Consider the following 12,651-nt stretch of genomic DNA (forward strand, 5'->3'; position numbering starts at 1 on the left):
CACCGGTGCTGATTTTGTGATCGTGTTGTTGATATGTGCCGTTCAGAGGATCAGACGGTGCGCATAATGGCACAACGGTGCTGGCAGGCCCAAGTTGGGCCAATTTAGAATGGATGGATGGTGGCACTTGATGTAATAGGCTGTTGACCAGATTAGTTGTCGTGGGTGGGCTAAGGGCTCCTTTGATTCAAAGGAATTGCATAGGATTTTTGAAGGATTTGAACCCTTACGCTTCGTTTGGATGTCTCCATTGGAGAGCTCCGTATTGAATTGGTCTGAATTCCAAATCAGTGAGGAAACTGAAATGGAACGAATACGAATTCACCTGTTTGGTTGTCCAGTGAATTGGCCCTTGAAATGTCTCTGAGATTTCAATACCAAATCATGTTTGGATGACAAACTTTGGAATTGCATAGCTACATTACCAGGTTATACCTTGTTCTACATGACTCAAAATTGAAATCTTACTACGAATAAATATATAGCAACGAAAATAAATAAATATTCTAGAAATGCATCAGGAAAACGCAAAATGGTTATACATGGACAACAATATATTGCATGTTTCCTCCACTCAATAATTATTGCAGTTTTGTTGCTGTCAAGAATATCAGGAACAGAGCATGTATTGCAGTTTATTCTACCGACAGGATCAGAATATTTGTATCTCTGAATTTTGTTTAGAAAGGCATAACATATCGGAACTGAATTTTGCCTAGATCAACATTCAGGTTTATTCTTACTTCCTTGTGTAATTTTGTTTATAAAGGCCTAGATCAAAATGACAAAAACAACACACACTTTCAGTTTTGGTGAACTGAATTAGATCAAAATGATGAAAACAACAAGAATTTTATGCTGTCTAACAAAGCAGAAGCGAACTTTCTGCTGTCGAAAGGAGCAGCACACATGGCATACATGTTCAGTTTGCTGTCGAACAGAGCAACATACATGCTTCATTCCCTCACTATAAAGACACACACATGCAAAACATACAGCATTTTTTAAGAACTCCATGAAAGCAAATTTCAAACGAATCAACGAAGCGCGGCGTGCCGCCAAGCACTACCCGCTAGTCCCTTCAATAGGCTTATGGATCAACGAAACTTCAGTAATCTGCATAACAAGAGGAGTTGTCAGGTGTGGTCACACTATAGAACAGGAGCTGCAGCTCCATAACAAAATTCAGATGAGAAAATTCTGTAGTCCAGTGTGATCTAAACTTTACGAGCCATGGTAGGAAACTTAATACCCATACTGAACACTCGTCTACATTCTCTTGATTATGAAATCAGACAACTCAGCAAAAATATTTTAATGACTGAACTTTGTTACTAACATCTGATATAATAAGCATTGTAAATTAGCTAATCAGAGAGGGATATAGAGGGAGGAGGAGAAGAGGAGGTAGGCTATGGCCATGCTGGAAGAGTAGAAGAATTCATACAGGGAGCGGTCGGGCGGACATGGTGTAGAGGAGCAGAGGAGCTGCAGCTCCGTCGACCATGGTGCAGAAAGAGGGGGTGTACAGGAGGATGGAGGGGCATGGCATAGGGGGAAGGGTGGATCCAGCGGGTCAGGGCGCGGCTGAGCCAGAGGGGGCGCGGGCTAGATGTCTCGGGCCGCCGCAGACCTCCATCTTGGTCGCCGACCGGCGTTGGGAGGGGACGCGGTACGGGGATGGGATGCGGCGCGGTACGGGGAAGGAGGAGGTGCTGGGATGGGGAAGAGGGAGAGAGAACGGGGAAGAACGGCACCTGCGCAGCCGCCGGTGCTCGTGGTGGTCGCCGCCGCCGAGCTCCTAGGTCATCGCCGACCTCCCTGCTCTGTTTTTTTATTTTTCGTTTTGCGGGCGCTCGCGATTTCAGCCCAAATCGGAGCGGTACCCCTCCGAAACGTGGGAGGAAGCTTTTCGTCGAAGGCAAAACGGTTTGGAATTGGCTTTTGTTTCCAATACGAATTCGTTGTCCATCCAAACGGCTGTATTGCTGCTAGTTCAATACCAAATCCATTTCCTAGGCTCCAATGAAGACATCCAAACACAGTGTTAGGAATTTTTTCTACGATGCTCGTTTGATTCGTAGGATTGGCATCTTTAGAAATTTTTCCATAGGATCCATTTGTACTACATTTTGGAGGAAAATTTCCATCCACTCAAACCTTTTTGTAAAGTTCCTCTGTTTTTCCCGCGCTATCAAACATTCTTGCAGATCATGTAGGATACTATGGGACATGCCATCCTATTCCTGCATATTCCTATTCCTTCATTTTGACAAACCTGCGAATCAAAGAGGCCCTAAATGTTTTACTACGCTATGTTTTTCTCTTGTACAATGATGCCTCCATTTCTTATATTTTCTCATGTGGATATCTAATGTATGGTAAACGGTCCTAAAAAATAGTCTGATGAAATGTTGTGACTCGAGAGAATGCAAGATATTTGTGGTACAACGTGCTATTAATTTTATGGATATAAAATATGTATCATTTTAATTTGCATCAACAAATTATAATTTATACTCTTGAGGTAATGTCAACTGAATTTCACTGTAGACATTGGACAACTAAACCCTACTTGCATGAATAAATTTTAAATCATCATCATTAGTGATTTTAATTCATGGTATAATAAACAGGAGTGCATAAGTCGAATATGAATTGGAATGAGGTAGAATAAGCGTGGACTCTACAATAACAATCTTACCACGGTGGCCACGTAAGAGAAACTTTTTTTGATACTATCTTCCTTGCAGATGAAGTCTCCGACGCGATCGAGTGGTCGTACTCACTTCAAAGACATGTCGAACTCTACGAACCAAAGTAATATTTAATGATCTAATGTTGTGTAATTGTACAATCTAATGCACAAGAAATAACTAAATTATTATTCTGTTTTTAGGTGTCATTGATATTAATAATGGAGGGGAACCTATAGATGCGAAAGAGCGCAAGCGGCAACGTGCTAGGGAACGATATGCACAGATGGATGCAGAGAAAAAAGATGAGTTACTTAAAAAGCGTCGTGAAGCCTATCAACAAAAGGAAGCTCGACTATCGGTTCATTCCCAAGAGACACAATCAAGTCAAGATACGTCAGTTGTTAAAGGTGCTTAATAGTAGTCATATTATTACTTGCAAATATAGCAATTCTGTTGTTCCATGTTTCTAAGCAACTATACCTGATGTACCATGGTTAGAACAAGAAGTCACTTCTTGCAACAAGGAAAATATGGTTCCTCTTGAAGATAATGACTGGCTCAGTAGAAATGACACATACCGGAGGCAATTGATTGATTTGCCGGTTCAAAACAAACAAAACCACCAGAATGGTATAAATGTTGGGGAACGTAGTAATTTCAAAAAAATTTCCTATGCACACGCAAGATCATGGTGATGCATAGCAACGAGAGGGGAGAGTGTGATCTACGTACCCTTGTAGACCGACAGCGGAAGCGTTAGCACAACGCGGTTGATGTAGTCGTACGTCTTCACGGCCCGACCGATCAAGCACCGAAACTACGGCACCTCCGAGTTCTAGCACACGTTCAGCTCGATGACGATCCCCGGACTCCGATCCAGCAAAGTGTCGGGGAAGAGTTCCGTCAGTACGACGGCGTGGTGACGATCTTGATGTTCTACTGTCGCAGGGCTTTGCCTAAGCACCGCTACAATATTATCGAGGATTATGGTGGAAGGGGGCACCGCACACGGCTAAGAATATGATCACGTGGATCGACTTGTGTCTAGGGGTGCCCCCTGCCCCGTATATAAAGGGGCAAGGGGAGGTGCGGCTGGTCAGGAGGAGGGCGCGCCAGGAGGAGTCCTACTCCCACCGGGAGTAGGATTCCCCCCTTTCCTAGTTGGAATAGGATTCGGGAGGGGGAAAGAGGAGAGAGAGAAGGAAGGGGGGGGGGGCGCCGCCCCCTCTCCTTGTCCTATTCGGACTAGGGGGAGGGGCGCGCGGCCCAGCCCTGGCCACCTCTCCTCTCTTCCACTAAAGCCCACTAAGGCCCATATACCTCCCGGGGGGTTCCGGTAACCTCCCGGTACTCCGGTAAAATCCCGATTTCACTCGGAACACTTCCGATATCCAAATATAGGCTTCCAATATATCAATCTTTATGTCTCGACCATTTCGAGACTCCTCGTCATGTCCGTGATCACATCCGGGACTTCGAACAAACTTCGGTACATAAAAAATGCATAAACTCATAATATAACTGTCATCGAAACCTTAAGCGTGCGGACCCTACGGGTTCGAGAACAATGTAGACATGACCGAGACACGTCTCCGGTCAATAACCAATAGCGGAACCTGGATACTCATATTGGCTCGTACATATTCTACGAAGATCTTTATCAGTCAGACCGCATAACAACATACGTTGTTCCCTTTGTCATCGGTATGTTACTTGCCCGAGATTCGATCGTCGGTATCTCAATACCTAGTTTAACCTCGTTACCGGCAAGTCTCTTTACTCGTTTCGTAATACATCATCTTGCAACTAACTCATTAGTTGTAATGCTTGCAAGGCTTATGTGATGTGCATCACCGAGAGGGCCCAGAGATACCTCTCTGACACTCGGAGTGACAAATCCTAATCTCGAAATACGCCAACCCAACATTTACCTTTGGAGACACCTGTAGAGCTCCTTTACAATCACCCAGTTACGTTGTGACGTTTGATAGCACACAAAGTGTTCCTCCGGTAAACGGGAATTGCATAATCTCATAGTCATAGGAACATGTATAAGTCATGAAGAAAGCAATAGCAACATACTAAATGATCGGGTGCTAAGCTAATGGAATGGGTCATGTCAATCACATCATTCTCCTAATGATGTGATCCCATTAATCAAATGACAACACATGTCTATGGTTAGAAAACATAACCATCTTCGATTAACGAGCTAGTCAAGTAGAGGCATACTAGTGATGTTTGGTTTGTCTATGTATTCACACAAGTATTATGTTTCCGGATAATACAATTCTAGCATGAATTATAAACATTTATCATGATATAAGGAAATAAAATAATAACATTATTATTGCCTCTAGGGCATATTTCCTTCAATAAAGACAACCAATAAATCTTACTATGCTAATTATTCATTACTCATTGTTCTACATATATGATGATTCTCCATTCTGTAGATATTATTGACTTCAACACTTGCAGTATTGTTAGTCCCACATCATCCCATATTCAGCCACAACCCATAGATCCCAAAGAGCGAAGGGGGCAACGAGATAGGGAACGATATGCAAGCATGGATAGCAATCAGAAAGAAGCGCTATTAAAAAGACAACGTGAAGCCTATCAAAAAATGAAATCATCGACAGGTAAAAATTTGCATCAAACCAGTCAAAACTGTTCATTCGTTACATGTAGCAAACAAGCACTCTGACAATGTTGCCACTTTCGTGTGATTCAACAGAGAAAATCAACAGTACACGTGCTAATGATAGGGACAGGTATGCTCACATGGATAACAATAAGAAGGATGCACTGCTAGAAAGTAAGCGTGAAGCCTATCAGCAAACAAAGTCATCGACAGGTAATAATTACTCGGCACCAATCAGAATTGTTCATTAGCAGAGATCACGCAATCAGTACTCTTATGTTGCTGTGCACTTATCATGTGATTTCAACAGAGAAGATGGAAAGTAAACGTGCTAATGATAGGGAGCGGTATGCCGGTATGACTCATGAGCAAAAGCATGCGAAGAGCGCTCGTCGCGCGTCAAGGCGCAACACTCTCAGCAAAGATTCCTTGGCCATGGAGAACCCATTTTACACCCCGAAGATAGTTCGCGAAAATGCAAGTTTATTTGGTCCCGATGGCTCTGTAGTCAGACGTGATTGGTCTATTCCTGAGCTCATTGGTTCCCCTATTTATATCCAACCTGCTTCTGAGGATATATCATGTGCGGAGACGCCAGATATGGATGTCAGTACGGAACCACGGAGAAAACATGTGACACCCGGAGAAAGGCAAGCTTTGATGGATCGTCGAAACCAAGCTTTCCCTGCAAGTGGTAGGAAGAACAGACCCACATCGATGGATGAAAACTCGTCGATTGCCCCAGACAGCATAAATGGGTTTGAACATCCACCACAACCGGTCATCATTAACAACAGTAATCTTTTTAACTTCGTATTCTGATTCTCTAGATTTAGTCACTGAAAATTTTATGCTGTATGAATAGAAAGTACATTGCAAATGTGCAATCTAGGCGAAATACATCTAGCACCCAACGATGGCGTGAATGAATCGTTAGATCAAAATCCAGCGATGACTGTGGAAGGTGTCAATGATTTTGAACTTCCTTCACAATCTGTCCTTGTCACTAATGGTAATGTTTCCTCTTAATTGTTCTGACATTCTAAGATAAGTCGTTGATAATCATATTGATCATACGTTTATGTTGTATTCATAGAAAATACATCTCTAATTCATGATACTATCCAAGAACATACAACACACCCGCGAGTCAATGACGATGGTAAACTTTTTTTATTATATTCATGCACGACCTATTGGATACATGAGCCTCATAAATAACTATCCGATAGGTGATGAAGAGGATGCCATATTGGAGGAAGACTCGGAAGACGAGGAAGGCTACACGTTCGCCGGGATGGGTATTTTAATCATGTTCCACGATGTCGCGTGTATATCATGTGTGTTGGGGAACGTAGCAAAATTTTAAAATTTTCTAGGCATCACCAAGATCCATCTATGAAGTCATCTAGCAACGAGGGAGAGAGGAGTGCATCTACATACCCTTGTAGATCACGAGCGGAAGCGTTCAAGAGAACGGGGTTGATGGAGTCGTACTCGACGTGATTCAAATCACCGATGACCAAGTGTCAAACGGACAGCACCTCCGCGTTCAACACACGTACGGTTGGGAAGACGTCTCCTCCAACTTGATCCAGCAAGGGGGAAGGAGAGGTTGATGAAGATCCAGCAGCACGATGGCGTGGTGGTGGAAGCAACGGTGATCTCAGCAGGGCTTCGCCAAGCGCAAGGGAGATGGAGGAGTGTCACGAGAGGGAGAGGGAGAGGCCAGGGGCTTTTGTGCGAAGCCCTCCCTCCCCCCCACTATATATAGGGTGCCTAGGGGGGGCGCCGCGGCCAAGGGGGGTGCCTTGCCCCCCAAGGCAAGGGTGGCGCCCCCACCCCTAGGGTTTCTAACCCTAGGCGTAGGGGGAGGCCCAAGGGGGGGCGCACCAGCCCACTAGGGGCTGGTTCCCCTCCCACTTCAGCCCATGGGGCCCTCCGGGATAGGTGGCCCCACCCGGTGGACCCCCGGGACCCTTCTGGTGGTCCTGGTACAATACCGGTGACCCCCGAAACCTTCCCGATGGCCGAAACTGGACTTCCTATATATAAATCTTTACCTCCGGACCATTCCAGAACTCCTCGTGACGTCTGGGATCTCATCCGGGACTCCGAACAACTTTCGGGTTACCGTGTGGTAATATCTCTACAACCCTAGCGTCACCGAACCTTAAGTGTGTAGACCCTACGGGTTCGGGAGACATGCAGACATGATCGAGAAGCCTCTCCGGTCAATAACTGATGTCTACTACGCAACCTTCTTCTTGTAGACGTTGTTGGGCCTGCAAGTGCACAGGTTTGTAGGACAGTAGCAAATTTCCCTCAAGTGGATGACCTAAGGTTTATCAATCCGTAGGAGGCGTAGGATGAAGATGGTCTCTCTCAAGCAACCCTGCAACCAAATAACAAAGAGTCTCTTGTGTCCCCAACACACCCAATACAATGGTAAATTGTATAGGTGCACTAGTTCGGTGAAGAGATGGTGATACAAGTGCAAAATAGATAGTAGATATAGGTTTTTGTAAACTGAAAATATAAAAACAGCAAGGTAGCGAGTGGTAAAAGTGAGCGTAAACGGTATTGCAATGATAGGAAACAAGGCCTAGGGTTCATACTTTCACTAGTGCAAGTTCTCTCAATAATAATAACATAGATAGATCATATAACGAGCCCTCAACATGCAACAAAGAGTCACTCCGAAGCCACTAATAGTGGAGAACCAACGTAGAGATTATGGTAGGGTACGAAACCACCTCAAACTTATTCTTTCAAATCAATCCGTTGGGCTATTCCTATAAGTGTCACAAACAACCCTGGAGTTTTTACTAGAATAACACCTTAAGATACAAATCAACCAAAACCCTAATGTCACCTAGATACTCCATTGTCACCTCAAGTATCCGTGGGCATGATTATACGATATGCATCACACAATCTCAGATTTATCCAACCAACATAAAAGTACTTCAAATAGTGCCCCAAAGTTTCTACCGGAGAATCAAGAACGTGTGCCAACCCCTATGCATAGGTTCATGGGCGGAACCCGCAAGTTGGTCACCAAAACATACATCAAGTGGCACGTGATATCCCATTGTCACCACAGATAAGCACGGCAAGACATACATCAAGTGTTCATAAAAGACTCAATCCGATAAGATAACTTCAAAGGGGAAACTCAATTCATCACAAGAGAGTAGATGGGGAGAAGAAACATAAGATCCAACTACAATAGCAAAGCTCGGGATACATCAAGATCGTGCCATAGATGGAACACGAGAGAGAACACGAGAGAGAGAGAGAGATCAAACACATAGCTACTGGTACATACCCTCAGCCCCGAGGGTGAACTACTCCCTCCTCGTCATGGATAGCGCCGGGATGATGAAGATGGCCACCGGAGATGGATCCCCCCTCCGGCAGGGTACCGGAAAGGGGTCCCGATTGGTTTTTCGTGGTTCTGGAGGCTTGCGGCAGCGGAACTCCCGATCTCTCTTCTGTTCTGGAAGTTTTAGGGTACGTAGGTATATATGGGTGGAGGGAGAACGTCGGTGGAGCTACGGGGGCCCCATGAGGCAGGGGGCGCGCCCAGGGGGGGAGGGCGCGCCCCCCACCCTCGTGAGCACCTCCCATATCTTCTGACGTGGGGTCCAAGTCCATCAGGTGGGTTTCCTTCCAAAAATAACTTCTCCAGTTGATTTCGTTCATTTTTGACTCCGTCTGATATTCCTTTTCCTCGAAACACTGAAATAGGCATAAAACAGCAAATCTGGGCTGGGCCTCCGGTTAATAGGTTAGTCCCAAAAATAATATAAAAGTGGAAAATAAAGCCCAATATTTCCTAAAATAGTAGATAATATAGCATGGAGCAATCAAACATTATAGATACGTTGGAGACATATCAAGCATCCCCAAGCTTAATTCCTGCTCGTCCTCGAGTAGGTAAATGATAAAAAAGATAATTTTTGATGTGGAATGCTAGTTGGCATAATTTCATTGCAATTCTTCTTACTTGTGATATGAATATTCAGATCCGAAAGATTCAAGACAAAAGTTCATATTGACATAAAAGTAATAATACTTCAAGCATACTAACAAAGCAATCATGTCTTCTCAAAATAACATGGCCAAAGAAAGTTATCCCTACAAAATCATATAGTCTGGCTATGCTCCATCTTCCCCACACAAAATATTTAAATCATGCACAACCCCGATGACAAGCCAAGCAATTGTTTCATACTTTAACATTTTCAAAACTTTTTCAATCTTCACGCAATACATGAGCGTGAGCCATGGATATAACACTATATGTGGAATAGAATGGTGGTTGTGGAGAAGACAAAAAGAGGGAAGATAGTCTCACATCAACTAGGCGTATCAATGGGCTATGAAGATGCCCATCAATAGATATCAATGTGAGTGAGTAGGGATTGCCATGCAACGGATGCACTAGAGCTATAAGTATGTGAAAGCTCAACAAAAGAAACTAAGTGGGTGTGCATCCAACTCGCTTGCTCAAGAAGACCTAGGGCATTTTGAGGAAGCCCATCATTGGAATATACAAGCCAAGTTCTATAATAAAAAATTCCCACTAGTATATGAAAGTGACAAAATGAGAGACTCTCTATCATGAAGATCATGGTGCTACTTTGAAGCACAAGTGTGGTAAAAGGATAGTAGCATTGTCCCTTCTCTCTTTTTCTCTCATTTTTTTTATTTTTTTATTTTTTTTGTTTGGGCCTTTTCTCTATTTTTTATGGCCTCTTTTTTTCTCTTTTTTTCGTCCGGAGTCTCATCCCGACTTGTGGGGGAATCATAGTCTCCATCATCCTTTCCTCACTTGGGACAATGCTCTAATAATGATGATCATCACACTTTTATTTTTCTTACAACTCAACAATTACAACTCGATACTTAGAACAAAATATGACTCTATATGAATGCCTCCGGCGGTGTACCGGGATATGCAATGACTCATGAGTGACATGTATGAAAGAATTATGAACGGTGGCTTTGCCACAAATACGATGTCAACTACATGATCATGCTAGCAATATGACAATGATGGAGCGTGTCATAATAAACGGAACGGTGGAAAGTTGCATGGCAATATATCTCGGAATGGCTATGGAAATGCCATAATAGGTAGGTATGGTGGCTGTTTTGAGGAAGGTATATGGTGGGTGTATGATACCGGCGAAAGGTGCACGGTATTAGAGAGGCTATCAATAGTGGAAGGATGGGAAAAAGTGCGTATAATCCATGGACTCAACATTAGTCATAAAGAACTCATATACTTATTGCAAAAATCTACAAGTTATCAAAGCAAAGTATTACGCGCATGCTCCTAGGGGGATAGATTGGTAGGAAAAGACCATCGCTCGTCCCCAACCGCCACTCATAAGGAAGACAATCAATAAATAAATCATGCTCCGAGTTCATCACATAACGGTTCACCATACGTGCATGCTACGGGAATCACAAACTTCAACACAAGTATTCTTTAAATTCACAACTACTCAACTAGCATGACTCTAATATTATAACCTCCATATCTCAAAACAATCATCAAGCATCAAACTTCTCTTAGTATTCAACACACTCATAAGAGAATTTTTATTATTCTTGAATACCTAGCATATTAGGATTTTAAGAAAATTACCATGCTATTTAAGACTCTCAAAATAATCTAAGTGAAGCATGAGAGATCAAGTTTCTTTAAAACAAACCACCACCGTGCTCTAAAAGATCTAAGTGAAGCACTAGAGCAAAAATTATCACGCTCAAAAAGATATAAGTGAAGCACATAGAGTAAACTATCAAGCTCAAAAGATATATGTGAAGCACATAGAGTATTGTAACAAATTTCAATTCATACATGGCTCTCTCAAAAGGTGTGTACAGAAAGGATGATTGTGGTAGACTAACAAGAAAAGACACAAATAATACAAGACGCTCCAAGCAAAAAACATATCATGTGATAAATAAAAATATATCTCCAAGTAAATTACCGATGGAAGTGGACAAAAGAGGGGATGCCTTCCGGGGCATCCGCAAGCTTTGACTTTTTGGTGTCCTTGGATTATCTTGGGGGTGCCATGGGCATCCCCAAGCTTAGGCTCTTGCCACTCCTTGTTCCATAATCCATCAAAAGAATTCACCCAAAACTTGAAAACTTCACAACACAAAACTCAATAGAAATCTCGTGAGCTCCGTTAGAGAAAGAAAACAAAAGACTACTTTAAGGTACTGTAGTGAACTTGTTCTTTATTTGTATTTGTGTTAAACCTACTGTATTCCAACTTCTCTATGGTTTATAAACTATTTTACTAGCCATAGATTCATCAAAATAAGCAAACAACACACGCAAAACAGAATCTGTCAAAAACAGAACAGTCTGTAGTAATCTGTTACTAACGCAAACTTCTGGAACCCAAAAAATTCTACAAAAATTAGACGACCTGGGCAATTTGTTTATTGATCAGAAGAAATTGGAATCACTATTTTATCACGTTCTGGTGATTTTTGAAAATTCGGGCACTGAGCGCAAAGATTCTGGAAATTACAGCAAGATCAAATAACTATCTTCCAAGAAGATCTAATAGGTTTAACTTGGCACAAACACTAATTAAAAGATAAAACCACATCTAAACAGAATCTAGATGGATTATTTATTACTAAACAGGAACAAAAGTCAAGGAACAAAAATAAAATTGGGTTGCCTCCCAACAAGCGCTATCGTTTAACGCCCCTAGCTAGGCATGATGATTTCAATGATGCTCACATAAAAGATAAGAATTGTAACATAAAGAGAGCATCATGAAGAATATGACTAGCACATTTAAGTCTAACCCACTTCCTATGCATAGGTATTTTGTGAGAAAACAACTTGTGGGGACAAGAATCAACTTGCATAGGAAGGTAAAACAAGCATAGCTTCAAAAATTTAAGCACATAGAGAGGAAACTTGATATTATTGCAATTCCTACAAGCATATATTCCTCCCTCATAATAATTTTCAGTAGCATCATGAATGAATTCAACAACATAACCAGCACCTAAAGCATTATTTTCATGATCTACAGGCATAGAAAATTTACTACTCTCCACATAAGCAAAATTCTTCTCATGAATAATAGTGGGAGCAATCTCAACAAAATAACTATCATGTGATTGAAAATTAAGATCAAGATGACAAGTTTCATGGTTATCATTATTCTTTATAGCATACGTGTCATCACAATAATCATCATAGATAGGACGCATTCTTTCATCATAGTAAATTTGCTCATCAAAGCTTGGGGG

General features: G+C 42.3%; 1 protein-coding gene and 1 long non-coding RNA gene across 2 annotated transcripts in view; one reads left to right on the top strand and one right to left on the bottom strand.

Moving 5' to 3' along the window:
* Window positions 1–782: 782 nt before the first annotated feature.
* On the bottom strand, window positions 783–2,194 carry LOC147973207 (uncharacterized). Its single transcript, XR_015603595.1, has 2 exons — window positions 1,758–2,194; window positions 783–1,116 (listed from the first exon to the last, which is right to left on the bottom strand). It is a non-coding gene; the product is annotated as an uncharacterized LOC147973207 (long non-coding RNA).
* A 3,509-nt stretch (window positions 2,195–5,703) lies between these two features.
* Window positions 5,704–12,651, top strand: part of LOC147973208 (uncharacterized) — a 33,326-nt gene continuing 26,378 nt past the window's right edge. The window contains exons 1-3 of the mRNA XM_087524605.1: window positions 5,704–6,142; window positions 6,443–6,508; window positions 6,579–6,647. Of these exons, the coding sequence (XP_087380731.1) occupies window positions 5,704–6,142; window positions 6,443–6,508; window positions 6,579–6,647 (574 nt within the window). The remainder of the gene's footprint in view (window positions 6,143–6,442; window positions 6,509–6,578; window positions 6,648–12,651) is intronic.

Source organism: Triticum urartu, chromosome 5A (genome assembly GCF_056163025.1).
Source record: "Triticum urartu cultivar PI428250 chromosome 5A, HENAU_Tu73, whole genome shotgun sequence".
In the NCBI taxonomy this organism is placed as follows: domain Eukaryota; kingdom Viridiplantae; phylum Streptophyta; class Magnoliopsida; order Poales; family Poaceae; genus Triticum; species Triticum urartu.